A 12746-nucleotide genomic window follows, 5' to 3' on the forward strand; every position below is an offset into this window, starting at 1 on the left:
AGAGCAATAGGTCCATTTATGGTAGTTCTCTGATATCCTCATTAGAATGGGCGTTAGAATTGCATGCAATATTCCAGATCTGGTCCAAATTACTAGTTGATAACAAAGTGGAACACTTCCATACCCAGTTTTAAACTATGTTTATTCCTGTGACAAGACAATGATGTTGCAATACTGAATATATACAGACAGTGCTACCCATTCTAAGTCACCAATTTTCAAATGGCTTTCTATGTCCAATTACATTTTTTCTATATACATACACGCATATTTAAACTTCCTCCTTTACCAAACCTAGAATATTTTAGGATTTAAAATTAATTTTATTTTATAATCACTGCTCTCATCTTGATAGACCCTCAAAAATGGGCTCACTTTACCACATCATTCATACCCTGCCAAATGCAGTACTGGAAAGAAAGGGTTAATTCTCATCTTCTACCTTTAACCATTAAAGTATCAAATGAATAGGAATTCCCACTACTGACCTGACCTCGCACTACTCCAGTTTGATTATATTTTAAAGCAGTAAAACTACTTTCCTTATATGACTAAAAGTTATGCTAAACCACTGGCTGGTGGTTTCTTATGTCATTCTACAACTTTAGGAAACCCAAGTGCTTACCTTAAATATCTATTTAACTACAGGCAACGTAACACAGGCAAGATCACCTGCCAAAGGTCCTATAAGCCTTCCAGAAACTAGCTAGGGAACTCAGGCACTTACTTCAGGCAAGCTGCTTCTTTAGCTGTCTAACACTCAGGTTGGGTGCCCATTTTAGGCAGATGAATCTGTTAGTTCAGATTTACTTTTGGCTTCCTTAAAGTCAAGTCTATGTATTTTAAGAGCTGAAGAAGATTTTCTTTTTCCTCTGTTGAATGAAAGCATTGGAGAGACCAGTTTTTCCTCTCAATAAGAAAAGCATTTTGTTGGCATACTCTAGTCAATAGCAGTACTTGTCTGTGAGGTAACATTTTCTTGAATAAATGCATATTTTTCATTATGTTTTTGCCTCCAAAAATGAGAGTTCAGTCATTATTTGAGACTATTTTGAAATATGTTTTGCTGTCACCTAGCAGAATTAGAGTACTAGTAGATCTAACATATCTGACTACTAAAGGGGTATGCTTCTCTACTCACATGTAGTCATTGCAAGACTGGTATATTCAAACACATACTTTGCAAAGATATTAAAGCTTATATTTACAGTGCCAATTACAAGACTTCTATATGTATTACGTATATTTCTATTTATAAATAGAAAGAAGTGCATCTTAAAAGTCTTTACAGTATCAGTAGTTTTATTCTACTTTTTATTTATGAAACATGTTAATATGTCAGCTTAAAATAGTGTATTAATATAGTTAACTACCTGCGGGTCCGTGGAGGCTTTGGTGGAGGAGAATCCTGTTTCTCAGCATCGGAAGAACTGACAGCATTCTCTGTATTATTTTCATCCTAATTAAAAGAAAAAGTTTTCATTCATGCCTGTAAAGCTGATACACACAATACTTAAACTGTAAGGTCCAAAGATCTGAACAATACTTGAAAATAACATATGACAATATTACATATTTTTGGCTATCATATAGAGATCACTTTCAAAATTACATACAGATTAAATTCTACTCTAAATTCACAGTATTATTTTGTATTTTGTGTATCCAACTTAAAATTTTTCTGACTAAACATTTTGTTTTGCATGTAATTGTATAATCCACTAGAGAAAATTCTCAAAAGCTAATCTTTCAGGTTAGTAGTGAGCAAGCTCCCTTATGCCCTCCAAATTATTCATATTGAAAGCATTTATTTTTCAGTCTAATTATTTTCACTTGTACAATCAGTCCATTGAAGATAAGACTAATCTACAATGCAGTAAGAAAATGAGAATTTCAGCTACTGTAAATTGACAAGTGGATAGGATTTAATGCATTGTTCTGAAACACTTTCAAATCATCTCCCATTTGTGTACAATGAAGTTTAACTTACTCAGCAAAGCATGAAGATTTTTATTTCATTTTAGGAGGACCATAAATAAGAGATGTATTTTATATATGTATATTTTTATAAATATATGTATCCGTACACATTTATATGCGTATACATCTAAAATATTGTTGTGGGTAAACCCTGGTGGGCAGCTAAGCACCACAAAGCCAATCACTCCTTCCCCCCACCCCCAAAGCGGGAAAAGGAAAGGCAAGAAAACTTCTGGGTCAAGATAAAATTGTTTAGTAAGCAAAGGAGAAGTGGGAGAAGAGAGAAAGAAAACAAACAAAACAAGTGATGCAAAAGCAATCACTCACCACCTCCCACAGGTGGACCTATGCCCAGCCAGTTCCCGAGCAAAAGATGGCTAACCTCACCAAACCCCCCCTCTTTTCCCTCTTTACTGCTGAGCATGATGTTATATGGTGTTATGGAATATCTCTTTGGTTAGTTCAGGCCAGCTGCCTGGTTGGGTCCCCTCCCAACATCCTGTGCACCCCTCAGTCTATTCACTGGGAGGGTAGTGTAAGAAACAGAGGTGGCGTTGACACTGTGCAAACACTGGTCAGCAATAGCTGGAACATTAGTGTGTCATCAGCGTTGTTTTGGCCACAAGTCTAAAACACAGCACCCCAGGAGCAGCTATGAAGAATATTAACTCCAACCCAGCCAGACTCAGTACAAATATGTATAAATGTATATGTATAAAAATAAAAACAGAACATGAAAGAGTCTGAAGCTGATATACCATTTCCATACACGCCACAGATCCAACAAAACCAAGGAGGACCTTAAGTGTTATCTTGAGTTTAACATGTATTTTACCCAAAAGCTTTTCTTGCAGGAGTTTTCTTTTCAAAAGCAATTTTAAAAAAGAACCACAAACACCTCAAATCTGTGTAATGTATTTCAAAGCATCAGGTTCATGCAACAGGGCCTACTATCTGCCAGCTGACCTGCTCAGATTGGGTGACAAGAGACTGACCTTCTCTGGTCTTACAAAACAAAAGGAGATTCTGTTAATTTCTGCTTCAAATGTGATAGTTGCTTTTGAATTTGGTAAGCATTTTCAACTGTGGAAGATAAACCATAACTAAGTTATCTCAACAGCTAACTACCTTCACTTACATTTAGATTCATTAGTTACATGTTTTTAATTTCTACTACTAGTCTTAAAACAGTTATCATATCACTGTCTGCTAGTGTGAAGAGTCTATTATCAGATTCTATTCCTCAGTGTACCAAGTGAAGCTTTTCCTGTGAAGAAAAAAATTAAATCTTTTAATCTTTCTTATTGTTCTTCACTAACCTCCTCCATTAACTAGCTGTCCAATACAATATTCCAGAAGTACTCCAGCAAAAATGCCCTATTGTTCCTATATCAATGGCTTGTGTTAGCCCTTTCAGACAAATTGCACAGGGAGTTAATTGTCCTGCTGACAACTGGCTGTAACTATCAAGTTTTTTGGTTTGGTGGTTTGTTTTGTTTTTGTTTTTGTTTTTTTTTTTGAGTGAGAGTCAATTAGCAGATAAAAGCCACTTACATTTAGATGACCACAACTGAAGCTCCCATTGCAGTCAGCCAAGCTTGGCTGGTTTTCATAGAATCATAGAATCCTTTGGGTTGGAAGGGACATTTAAAGGTCATCTAGTCCAACCCCCCTGCAATGAGCAGGGACATCTTCAACTACATCAGGTTGCTCAGAGCCCCGTCCAACTTGCTCAGAGGCCCTCCTTGAATGTTTCCAGGGATGGGACACTTACCACTTCCCTGGGCAATCTGCGCCAATATTTCATCACCCTGATCATAAAAAATGTCTTCCTTATATCTAGTCTAAATCTACCCTCTTCTAGTTTAAAACTGTTACCTCTTGTCCTAGTGCAACAGGCCCTGCTAAAAAGTCTATCCCCATCTTTCTTATAAGCCCCCTTTTAAGTATTGAAAGGCTGCAGTAAGGTCGCCCTGGAACCTTGTCTTCTCCAGGCTGAACAACTCCCAACTCTCTCAGCCTTTCTTCATAGGAGAGGTATTCCATCCCTCTGATCATTTTTGTGGCCCTTCTCTGGACCTGCTCCAACAGGCCCAAGTCCTTCCTGTGCTGAGGACTCCAGAGCTGGAGTCTCACCAGAGTGGAGTAGAGGGGCAGAATCACCTCCCTCGACCTGCTGGCCATGCTTCTTGTGGTGCAGCCCAGGATACAGTTGGCTTTCTGGGCTGCGAGGGCACATTGCCAGGTCATGTCCAGCTTTTTATCCACCAGTAAGCGACAGCCAGTAAGCTGGGGATGAAAGTAACAGATCAGTTGGCCCCACTGACTACATTTGGAGCTTAGACATGTAGACCACATGCAAAGCCTCCATTCCAAACAAAATTCTGCCCCTTTTTGTTTCCAGGTCTGAGCCTTTATGTTTTGCAACATTAAAGCAGACTCTTGCTCAACTTGCCAAATAGCTCAGATATTTTTGTATTTATATCTCAATACCCTGTTTCTTTAAGTCTCTGTTACTTCTATTAATAGTGATTTTTGGTTTTCCTGGGGTAATGCATAAAAAACTAATAGCTATATCAGGTCAACTAATCATGTTGTACCTTACTGAACTAGCATTATTATCCACTCGTTGGCTCTCGAAGTGTATTGTGAACTAAGTTTTAATACATTTAATGTACTGGGGTTTGTATCATTCTAGCTTCTTAATAAACAACATTGGTTGCAAGTCAAACACCTTCAGAGATTTATTGCATCAGCACTACCTTAACAATCATTCTCAGCAAAAAGTGCTGTCATCAAGATATAGTGTCCAAAAAGTCACTGTCCAAAAAAGTAGAATGACAAAAACGGCTAATGAGATATTTAAAAAAAAAAAAAGTGAAGTATTATGAATGCTATGCTTGATCCGTAAAGTAAATGCAGGACCTTGTTATTTTATCTAGGAACAAAGGTACCCTTTTAAGTCCTTTGTCAGTTTTCCATGACTTACTGAAAAACATTAAGGGCTCAAAGAACTTTTAAAATCTAGCTGCAAACTACTGCAGACATGCTAATTTAAAAAGAAAAACTCGTATTTTTTTCTAGACATTGATGGAATGAAACATTACCATGGGACATGGACATCCAACCCCTCTACCAGCCTCCTCTCAAATATGCAGAAAAGCGATTTCCAGCTTTTTGACATCAGGTAATGGGAGACTGTACAGACTCTTTTGCCCTTAACATACATGAAAATGAATTTTATTGCCTTCATTCAGGCAGAGTACCATTCCAAAGGTTGGTGCCAAATATGCTGAGGCTCACAGTATCCAACAGCAGCACTTGGGTGTGCTGCTCCACAACAATGGGTGTGTCATGTTCCTCCCAGTTTCCCTGAGTTCTGCAAAGTAAACTCTGAATCTCTCCCATATGTAGTCATTACTATGGATAGCATTAAAAGCTTTGATGTTATAGTAGTACTAGCAAATTGTAAGTACTAGCAACTAGAGTTAGGAACTAATGCTACTGCATCCTGAGAACAGAGCGGGATGCTCGCCTTGTTTCAGCACCACAGCACATCCAAGTTTCATAAGGCAGAGAGATATTAGAAAGACTGAGATTCCACAGGTGGAGTTCCTCCCCTTTACCACCAACTTCTCCATCCTACAACAGATCAGAAAAGTACTCCAGTTCAGTTCCGCCAGCACAGAATTTTTGAGGAACAGATTTCTTATTTATGCACTCAGTTTTCTAAAAGGTACTGGCAAGGGAAAGGGTGTGCCTGTTGGCTGTGGTGTAGACTAACTTGTCCAGAAAACAAACCAGCAGCTGCATCCCTGTCCTTCTACACTTGTAAAGTGAAGTGTTTGTGAACTGAATGTTTTCCAAGATATGCTTTTCTCCCAGGCAGAAGAAAAAGCCTATTAAAAAAGCTAACAGATGTCAAAGGTTTTTTAAACTCTATGTATACAGTAAGAAGCTGTTGCTAGTTGAGACAGGCAGAAGTAGCTGAAGAAGCACTGCCATTTTTGCTACTAGTAAAAAAAGTACGGATATACCTTGCAAAAATGTGTGTAAACTCAAATGTCTGAGGCACATACACAACCACAGAGAGTTTACAAAACCAATGCCTTAAAAATTAAAACAAACAAACAAAAAAACCCAAAACACACACACACAAAATGGTACTTTTAAATTCAACCCCAGAAGAGAAGTCAGTGGTTATCCCAACTTCATACACTGGGCAGGCTTCAGGCAGATACGTGTTCAAAAGCTTTCACTTCTGCATTAGGTTAAAATCAGGATCAGTTCACTCCGTTCTAGTCACATTAAATCAGGAGCAAGAATGTTACAGTAATTATTGTCACCAAAAAAGAGGCACTTCACTACTTTGCTAATTAGCTCAACCGACTGATGTTTCTGTGAAGGCTTCATTTACTTTTAGACAACTCATTCCCCATTAAGTGAAAGATTTTTACTTCAAAGTTTGAAGATGATAAAAGTTTGAGGCAGCAACCAAATGCACTAACCCATGCAGGAAAGAAAACAGTACTCATATCAACTTTATGCTGCTGCAGCATTTTTAAGTAATTGTGCTCAGTTACTCCTAGATTTCTTCTTGTTTTTAACCGAAGAAATACTGCTTGCTGAACTCTCAGAGCAAGTCTGCTACTTCTCAGTTCTCTGTCACAAGAGACAGTGAACAACTGGTATTTGGAGCAACCTTGAGTGGTACCAACTCACAGATTTCCCCTTCTGTCATAGATCAAAATAAGTGAATTGGCAAACACGTAGAACAACTAGCATGGCGCAGAACAGAGGAAGCTCAACTGTAAAAGTGAATGTAGGGTATCTCACTGGGATGACCTCATCCGTTGAGAAGAGCAGATGGCAGTATTAAGAAAAAGCCTTCCAGCCTTCCTAATCACAGCTTATTGGCATCAGCCAACACTCTCTTGCTTCTCTAGACAGATGTTGCATTCTCGGGCAGAATACAATTTTAAAAATATCAGCTTAGAAAAACCAGGACAACATACGTAGTTCACAAGGGTCATCACATAGAATTATTTTTTTTAAAAAATAGATTAACAAATGTGCAATTCAGTCAATTAAATAAGTGTTCAGTGCAGCACCCTGTTTTCTTTCAGAAGATACCTACCCTATTGTGGCAGACTTCTCACTATAAGAAAACAGAAGCATTAACAATACGTGGGTAAACAAAAGAACAGGAGCTTTCTTCAACCTTTGCCTCTATATGCATCAACTGCTGAACAGCTTGAGTTCCAATGTCCTCGTTGATTTGAGGGAGCAGCTACTCAGATCAAGTGGAAATGCTCATAGTTAGGAATTTCTAGGTATTCTATTAAATTACACACACACATATGTATATATATGAAATGTGTGTATATCTATGAAAGACTACATTAACAAATTAAAAGACTGTAAAGTCAGATACTTAGAAGTGTAGATTACATCTAGTCTACAACAATACAGAGTAACTCATGTTCCTGTGGTAATGCAGAGGAACAAAGGAACAAGGAATTCTCATGGCAGATGCAGTGCCTGAATTCAACTTGCTAAGGAAACTTGAATTGTGCTATCATCTCCCAAGTGTGGGTCTTTTCCCCACCTACTTGCTCCAATGGCTGAATCACCAAATGGAGCTGTCACTAACTTTGAGCAAATAGAGGATCACAGTTTTAGGCAATGCCCGTGAAATCGCAGTGTACAATACAAAAACCTTTTACTCAGGAATTGCAATGCATAATTTTCTTTTGGAACTCACAGTGGAAACATTTAATGTCATTCAGAAGCTTTCTGTACTGGTAAAGTACTAGCAAATTTACTGCAAAGACTCTTCCAGAAGTAATCTCATCGTTTCCCTTAAAAGGAACTGAGGCATTCCTTTTGCCCTTATCATAAAGCAGCATGGGAACCACAGAGCATCAGTAGATAAAAAGATAATATTTCAGACTGAAATGATACACTCAAAAGACTCAGATTAAATAAAGCTTTCCAAGCATAGGCAAACAAGATAAGTGTCTCTGAAGACACATATGATTTTTTTAGAATGCTACAGTGGCCAAAAATCTCTTTCCAAGCTGCAAAAGAGCGAACAGAATTTGAACAACAAAGTCTTTTCACTTAAGAGTTTCCAAACCACTAAAATTTTGAGTAACAACATTATTCTTATAGCAGCCGATTCCTCCACAGCTTCTGAAAATGCAATAAACTGCAGCAACAGAATTCTGTCACTTTTACAGGAAGAAATGCAAGAGATACTTGAAAGCACTAGCAATGCCATATTTTGGAGAAAGTGTTTATTAATACAAGCTTCTATTAGTGGATAAGGGTAAAACATGGACTTGCAGTACTGTAACATGCTTGTTATTGTCAAGACACAATATTCAATGCAAAATATTTTTAAAGAGATAGTAAACTTTGTTCCTTTTTCTACATACAGAACATCCAACTTGATGGAATTCCATCTGATTCAGACTTTCCAAGACAACCATGGTTCACTTCAGATCATGGAAATGCCTCTCAAGTAACTCAAAATATTCTGATACAAATCTGACTGATCTTATCAGATGATCAAGACTAATCACTCAAATATGTTTTAAAGCTTCCAAACACAAACCCAAGTGTAATAATTTCACAGCAGTACTAAAAAAAAAAAAATGATGGAGAGAAGCAGACAGTTAATGACTCCAAATACAGGACAATATGATCAAGAGTTTCAGTGGGAAGGGAGCTAAGACTCAGTTCCAATTTAATTGTTTGATAATTTAAAAGTCCTACAACTGGGGGGGGAGGGGAAGAGAAAAAAATAGTTCTGATTATCAAATCTAGCACCTGAGTCTTTTCTTGTCAGAAGACTGCTTCTGAGCAGCAATTCCACCTCTGCCCTGAAATTTGGCTACTGTGGGGACTGTTGAAAGTACTCTATCTGGTATCTGAAGAAAGCTTTTCTTCATATAATTTCATTTACATACTTAGTATTATTTTAAGCACATTTACAGTTCTATACATTCACAATACGTATAACTGTATGGTAAGAGTACACAATTACTACATTATACTATATCATATGTGCATTTTCTACATGGTTTTGAATCCTTCTATCAAATACTAATAGAAATTCTAACCCTATTATAAATCTATTTTCAAACACTGCATGCGTTTTTTTGTTGACTTTTTACAGTATTGTTTCCAGCAGGGCAAAGTTGGCAAGCTCACAAGAACACATGTTCAGGATTGCGTCTAGGCTACTTCCCTATGAAAAATGCTACTCGTTGCCAATCAGATTAACTTTTTACTGTGATGTTACTGGCAAACGCTGCTCACAAAGCTTAGGTAACTCAATTCATTTCAAACACTGCTTGGAATAGGAAAAGCAATTGGACAACAAAACCATGAAACCAACCCTACAGAGTGCTCCAACTCTTCAGAGTACAATCAAAATATAATAAATAAAAGGTGAAAGAAAATTTCCTCGTCAGTTCAGTAGTATCTCCTATATAACTAATAGTAATATATTGAAAGTAAGCACATTCTTTTATTTGGAATTGTTTCCACTGAACATAATTAAAACCCTTCACATGTACACGATTCCACAGTTGCTGTAGCATCTGCAGGCAGAGTAAGATCTGGGAAGGAACCTTAGGATATTACATTATATTTAATAAAGTTATTTGAAAGCTTTCTGCATCAGAGTTTGTTTCCTTTTAAAAACCAAACAAACATTCTGGGATGTACCTTAGTTAAAAAACTAACTACAACATTTCTGGGGAAAAACAGATGTTATATACAACAGATGCTACATAACACCCTCAGAGGAAAAAAGGGAGCTTTTTCAGAACAGCAAAAACACCATCTCAAGTGAGCCTCAAAGTTTTAAGAATCGGGTTAAAGATACAAGCAGATATTTAACCAGATATGTGAGGCAGAAGACTACCTTATAAAACCAAAACAGAAGTTAAACCTGCACCAGTTAATTCCCTGAAGGAAGATTTCCTGGCTAACAAATGAATAGTAGCAAATTTAAGTACCAAATTTTTAGATACGGGGACTCTTTACCTATGAGAGTTCCCCCCCCCCCCCGCAATGTTCAAGCTACAACATAAAGAAGCATCATTTCCTAATGCAAAAAACGCTGTACCTACTCAGACTGAAAGATTCATTTTGTCCTGTTTCCAGCAGTGACTAAAAGGAAACTTACAGGGAAGAATAAGGACAGAGCAGGCATGCAGGGATCCTTCCCCCTAGGATGTTCTCCAACAGTTTGCAACTCTGGAATTCCATAGGTCAGAGGTTGGGCAAATTCACGGAAGGAGATTCCAAGATGATGAGATATTCACCTCAAAGCTACAAGCTTTCAGCTGCAAGGAGCTCTGCAGTTTCATGTTGCATAAAGAACTATCTCCTTTTATATTAAGTCTGCCAGGTCTCATTGATACCCTTTAGAAAAGGTTAACAGAAATCAGCTTTTCACTGTTACTTAGCCTCTATCATATCTAACTTCAGCCATTTCTTTTCCAGCTCAATCTGGTTGTTCTTTAGACAGAGCCTTCTGACACCTTTGATCCTTGTCCAAATTTTTAATGCTTGAATTCTGTAATATGCTTTTGAGATAAGCAGACCAGACCTGCAGACAGTATTCAAGTAGCAAGGTACCCGCACAATGACATTACGTTCTCTGCTCTTATTAGTTTCCAAATAATTGCTAAAATTCAATTTCCTTTACAACTTATTGATTATAACCAAGATCATATGCAAGCAAAACTCAAAACTCACACTCCATCACTGCATATTCACAGTTGGGATTTCTCCCTGTCTCACCCCCATGCACACTACCTACCCATAATCTATTTGCTCTTGTTTTATTACTCAGCCACTCAAATCTCATAAAATGTGCTACAGACAGCACTTGCCTTTGTTACAGACATAGTATCAGCATACTGTGTCACCTCCTTATTCAGATGTTCTGGAATACATGTAAATAATAAGAGACATTTTTGATTCTATGTAAGAGTGCAGGCACAGGTCAGATCAAAGTTAAATAACCAGAACATATGGTAGACTGATCTGCCTATTATTTTATGACCAAAACTCAAGTAATTAGGAATCACTTCTGTACAAAGCTAATAAATCTGCATATTCCAAACCCTATCATGCTCAGAAATAAAATGAAAATTCACAGACCAGCTAGGCTGAAGATCAAATCTATAACAAATTAAAACAGCCTGCCCTATTCATAGTCCATTTAGTCCATCAGGTTTCTTGTCATGACTAAAGACCTCAGAACTACTGCATGAACTGATATAAATTCTTAGGAGTTAATAGAAGGGTATATGTCTTTTTTCCAAGAATTAAAAACATTTCAGACTTCTTAGAAAGCACAGTATAGAACAACTAAATGCCTAAAATTAAAGGGATGCTTATTACTATTAGTAAAGGCAGATTTAAAATTGCTTCCAGATATTTCAAAGGGTCCTGAAGATACTACTTATACTCCCTCTAGAGAGCTATAGAGCCTACACCAATTAGGTCCTGAAGGGACAGATAAAATAACTGAATAAACAAAACACAGTCCAAGGATAAAGGGTGGTACGCAGTTCTGGACTGTGGGGGAGAGAGAGACAATATAGTGTTCCAAAATGTCATTTTTCACATAGTGCCCCACTAATAGCCAAGAAAACATATCTGAACATAAAAAAAGGAAAAAACCTAGGGGACATGAAATTTCAAGTGGAAGGACAGACAGACAAATCCTCAAATACCATGATTACCAAAGAAGAATATTATTTTTCCAAGTTTTTTTTTCCTTTGTTAAAAGGGTAGAACGTGAAGCTTCCTGAAAAAGGCATTTTTAAGTTATTTTTCTTTCCCTCAATCTGTTCCAGTGCAAACAGTACTTCAACACGATATGAAAACTTAAAAAGATCATTCATTGCCAGCCCTGCTCAACATCAAGGCTGTGTTGGGCCAAGACCAAGGCAGTATGCAACAGCATGTAATATCCAGGTCTCAGCTGAACAGTCAGATCAATGCTTATCTACTGGTTTAAAATTGGGCCCAACACCACACTGGGGGGAAGGAAGAAAAGAAAACTTCAATGAAGTTTTTCCTTTCAAGAGTTTAACCTAAACATAGATCAGATAGAATTCATATCTACACACATACACATGTGTGTTTATTTTTTTATCATACTGCTTAACAAGTAATTTGCAGAAGGTCAGGCTTTGACAAAATTTCATTTGCTGCCAATATGTCAGAACTGGGGTAAGTACTGCCAATCAAAGCAACAGATCAGCTGTCAACTATTGCTACCTCACCAAGGTAAGGGCACATTTCTCAATTTAAATGTTGAGTTGAAGTCCTGCATTTCATCCATACTAGAATTCTTTCTATTGCTTCCCACATTGCAATTGCATTTGGTATATGCGGTAAATATTCCTTCCATCATCTGACTCAACTTTTACAACCAAGCCCTCACTGTAAGTTGAGTACAGCCTAGTTGTCCCTACTCAGTAAAAACCACTTGTAGTCCAAACAAGTTCTGTATGTGCCTTAACACCATTGAACACTTAACTTTAAAAATTAGACTTTAAAGGAACATCTTGATCAGAACCTAACAGCTACAACTGATTAAAACTCATATGGGAAAGACACATACCACTCCATCTGCAATCTTCCAGTCTGCACAACTTTCGTATTTTTGCAGTTGCTTTTCAAACAGTTGTGCTATGGCTCGATGGACAAGTTCATACTGCTCCTATAGTAGG

At 37.4% G+C, this 12746-nt stretch overlaps 1 protein-coding gene across 1 annotated transcript in view; it reads right to left on the reverse strand.

Annotated features, from left to right (window-relative positions):
* Positions 1–12746, reverse strand: part of PTPN12 (protein tyrosine phosphatase non-receptor type 12) — an 85169-nt gene that overhangs the window by 19625 nt on the left and 52798 nt on the right. The window contains exons 11-12 of the mRNA XM_075490991.1: positions 12638–12736; positions 1374–1459 (exon numbers count right to left, since the gene is read on the reverse strand). Of these exons, the coding sequence (XP_075347106.1) occupies positions 1374–1459; positions 12638–12736 (185 nt within the window). The remainder of the gene's footprint in view (positions 1–1373; positions 1460–12637; positions 12737–12746) is intronic.

The sequence above is a fragment of the Mycteria americana genome, chromosome 1, assembly GCF_035582795.1.
Source record: "Mycteria americana isolate JAX WOST 10 ecotype Jacksonville Zoo and Gardens chromosome 1, USCA_MyAme_1.0, whole genome shotgun sequence".
Taxonomy (NCBI): Eukaryota; Metazoa; Chordata; class Aves; order Ciconiiformes; family Ciconiidae; genus Mycteria; species Mycteria americana.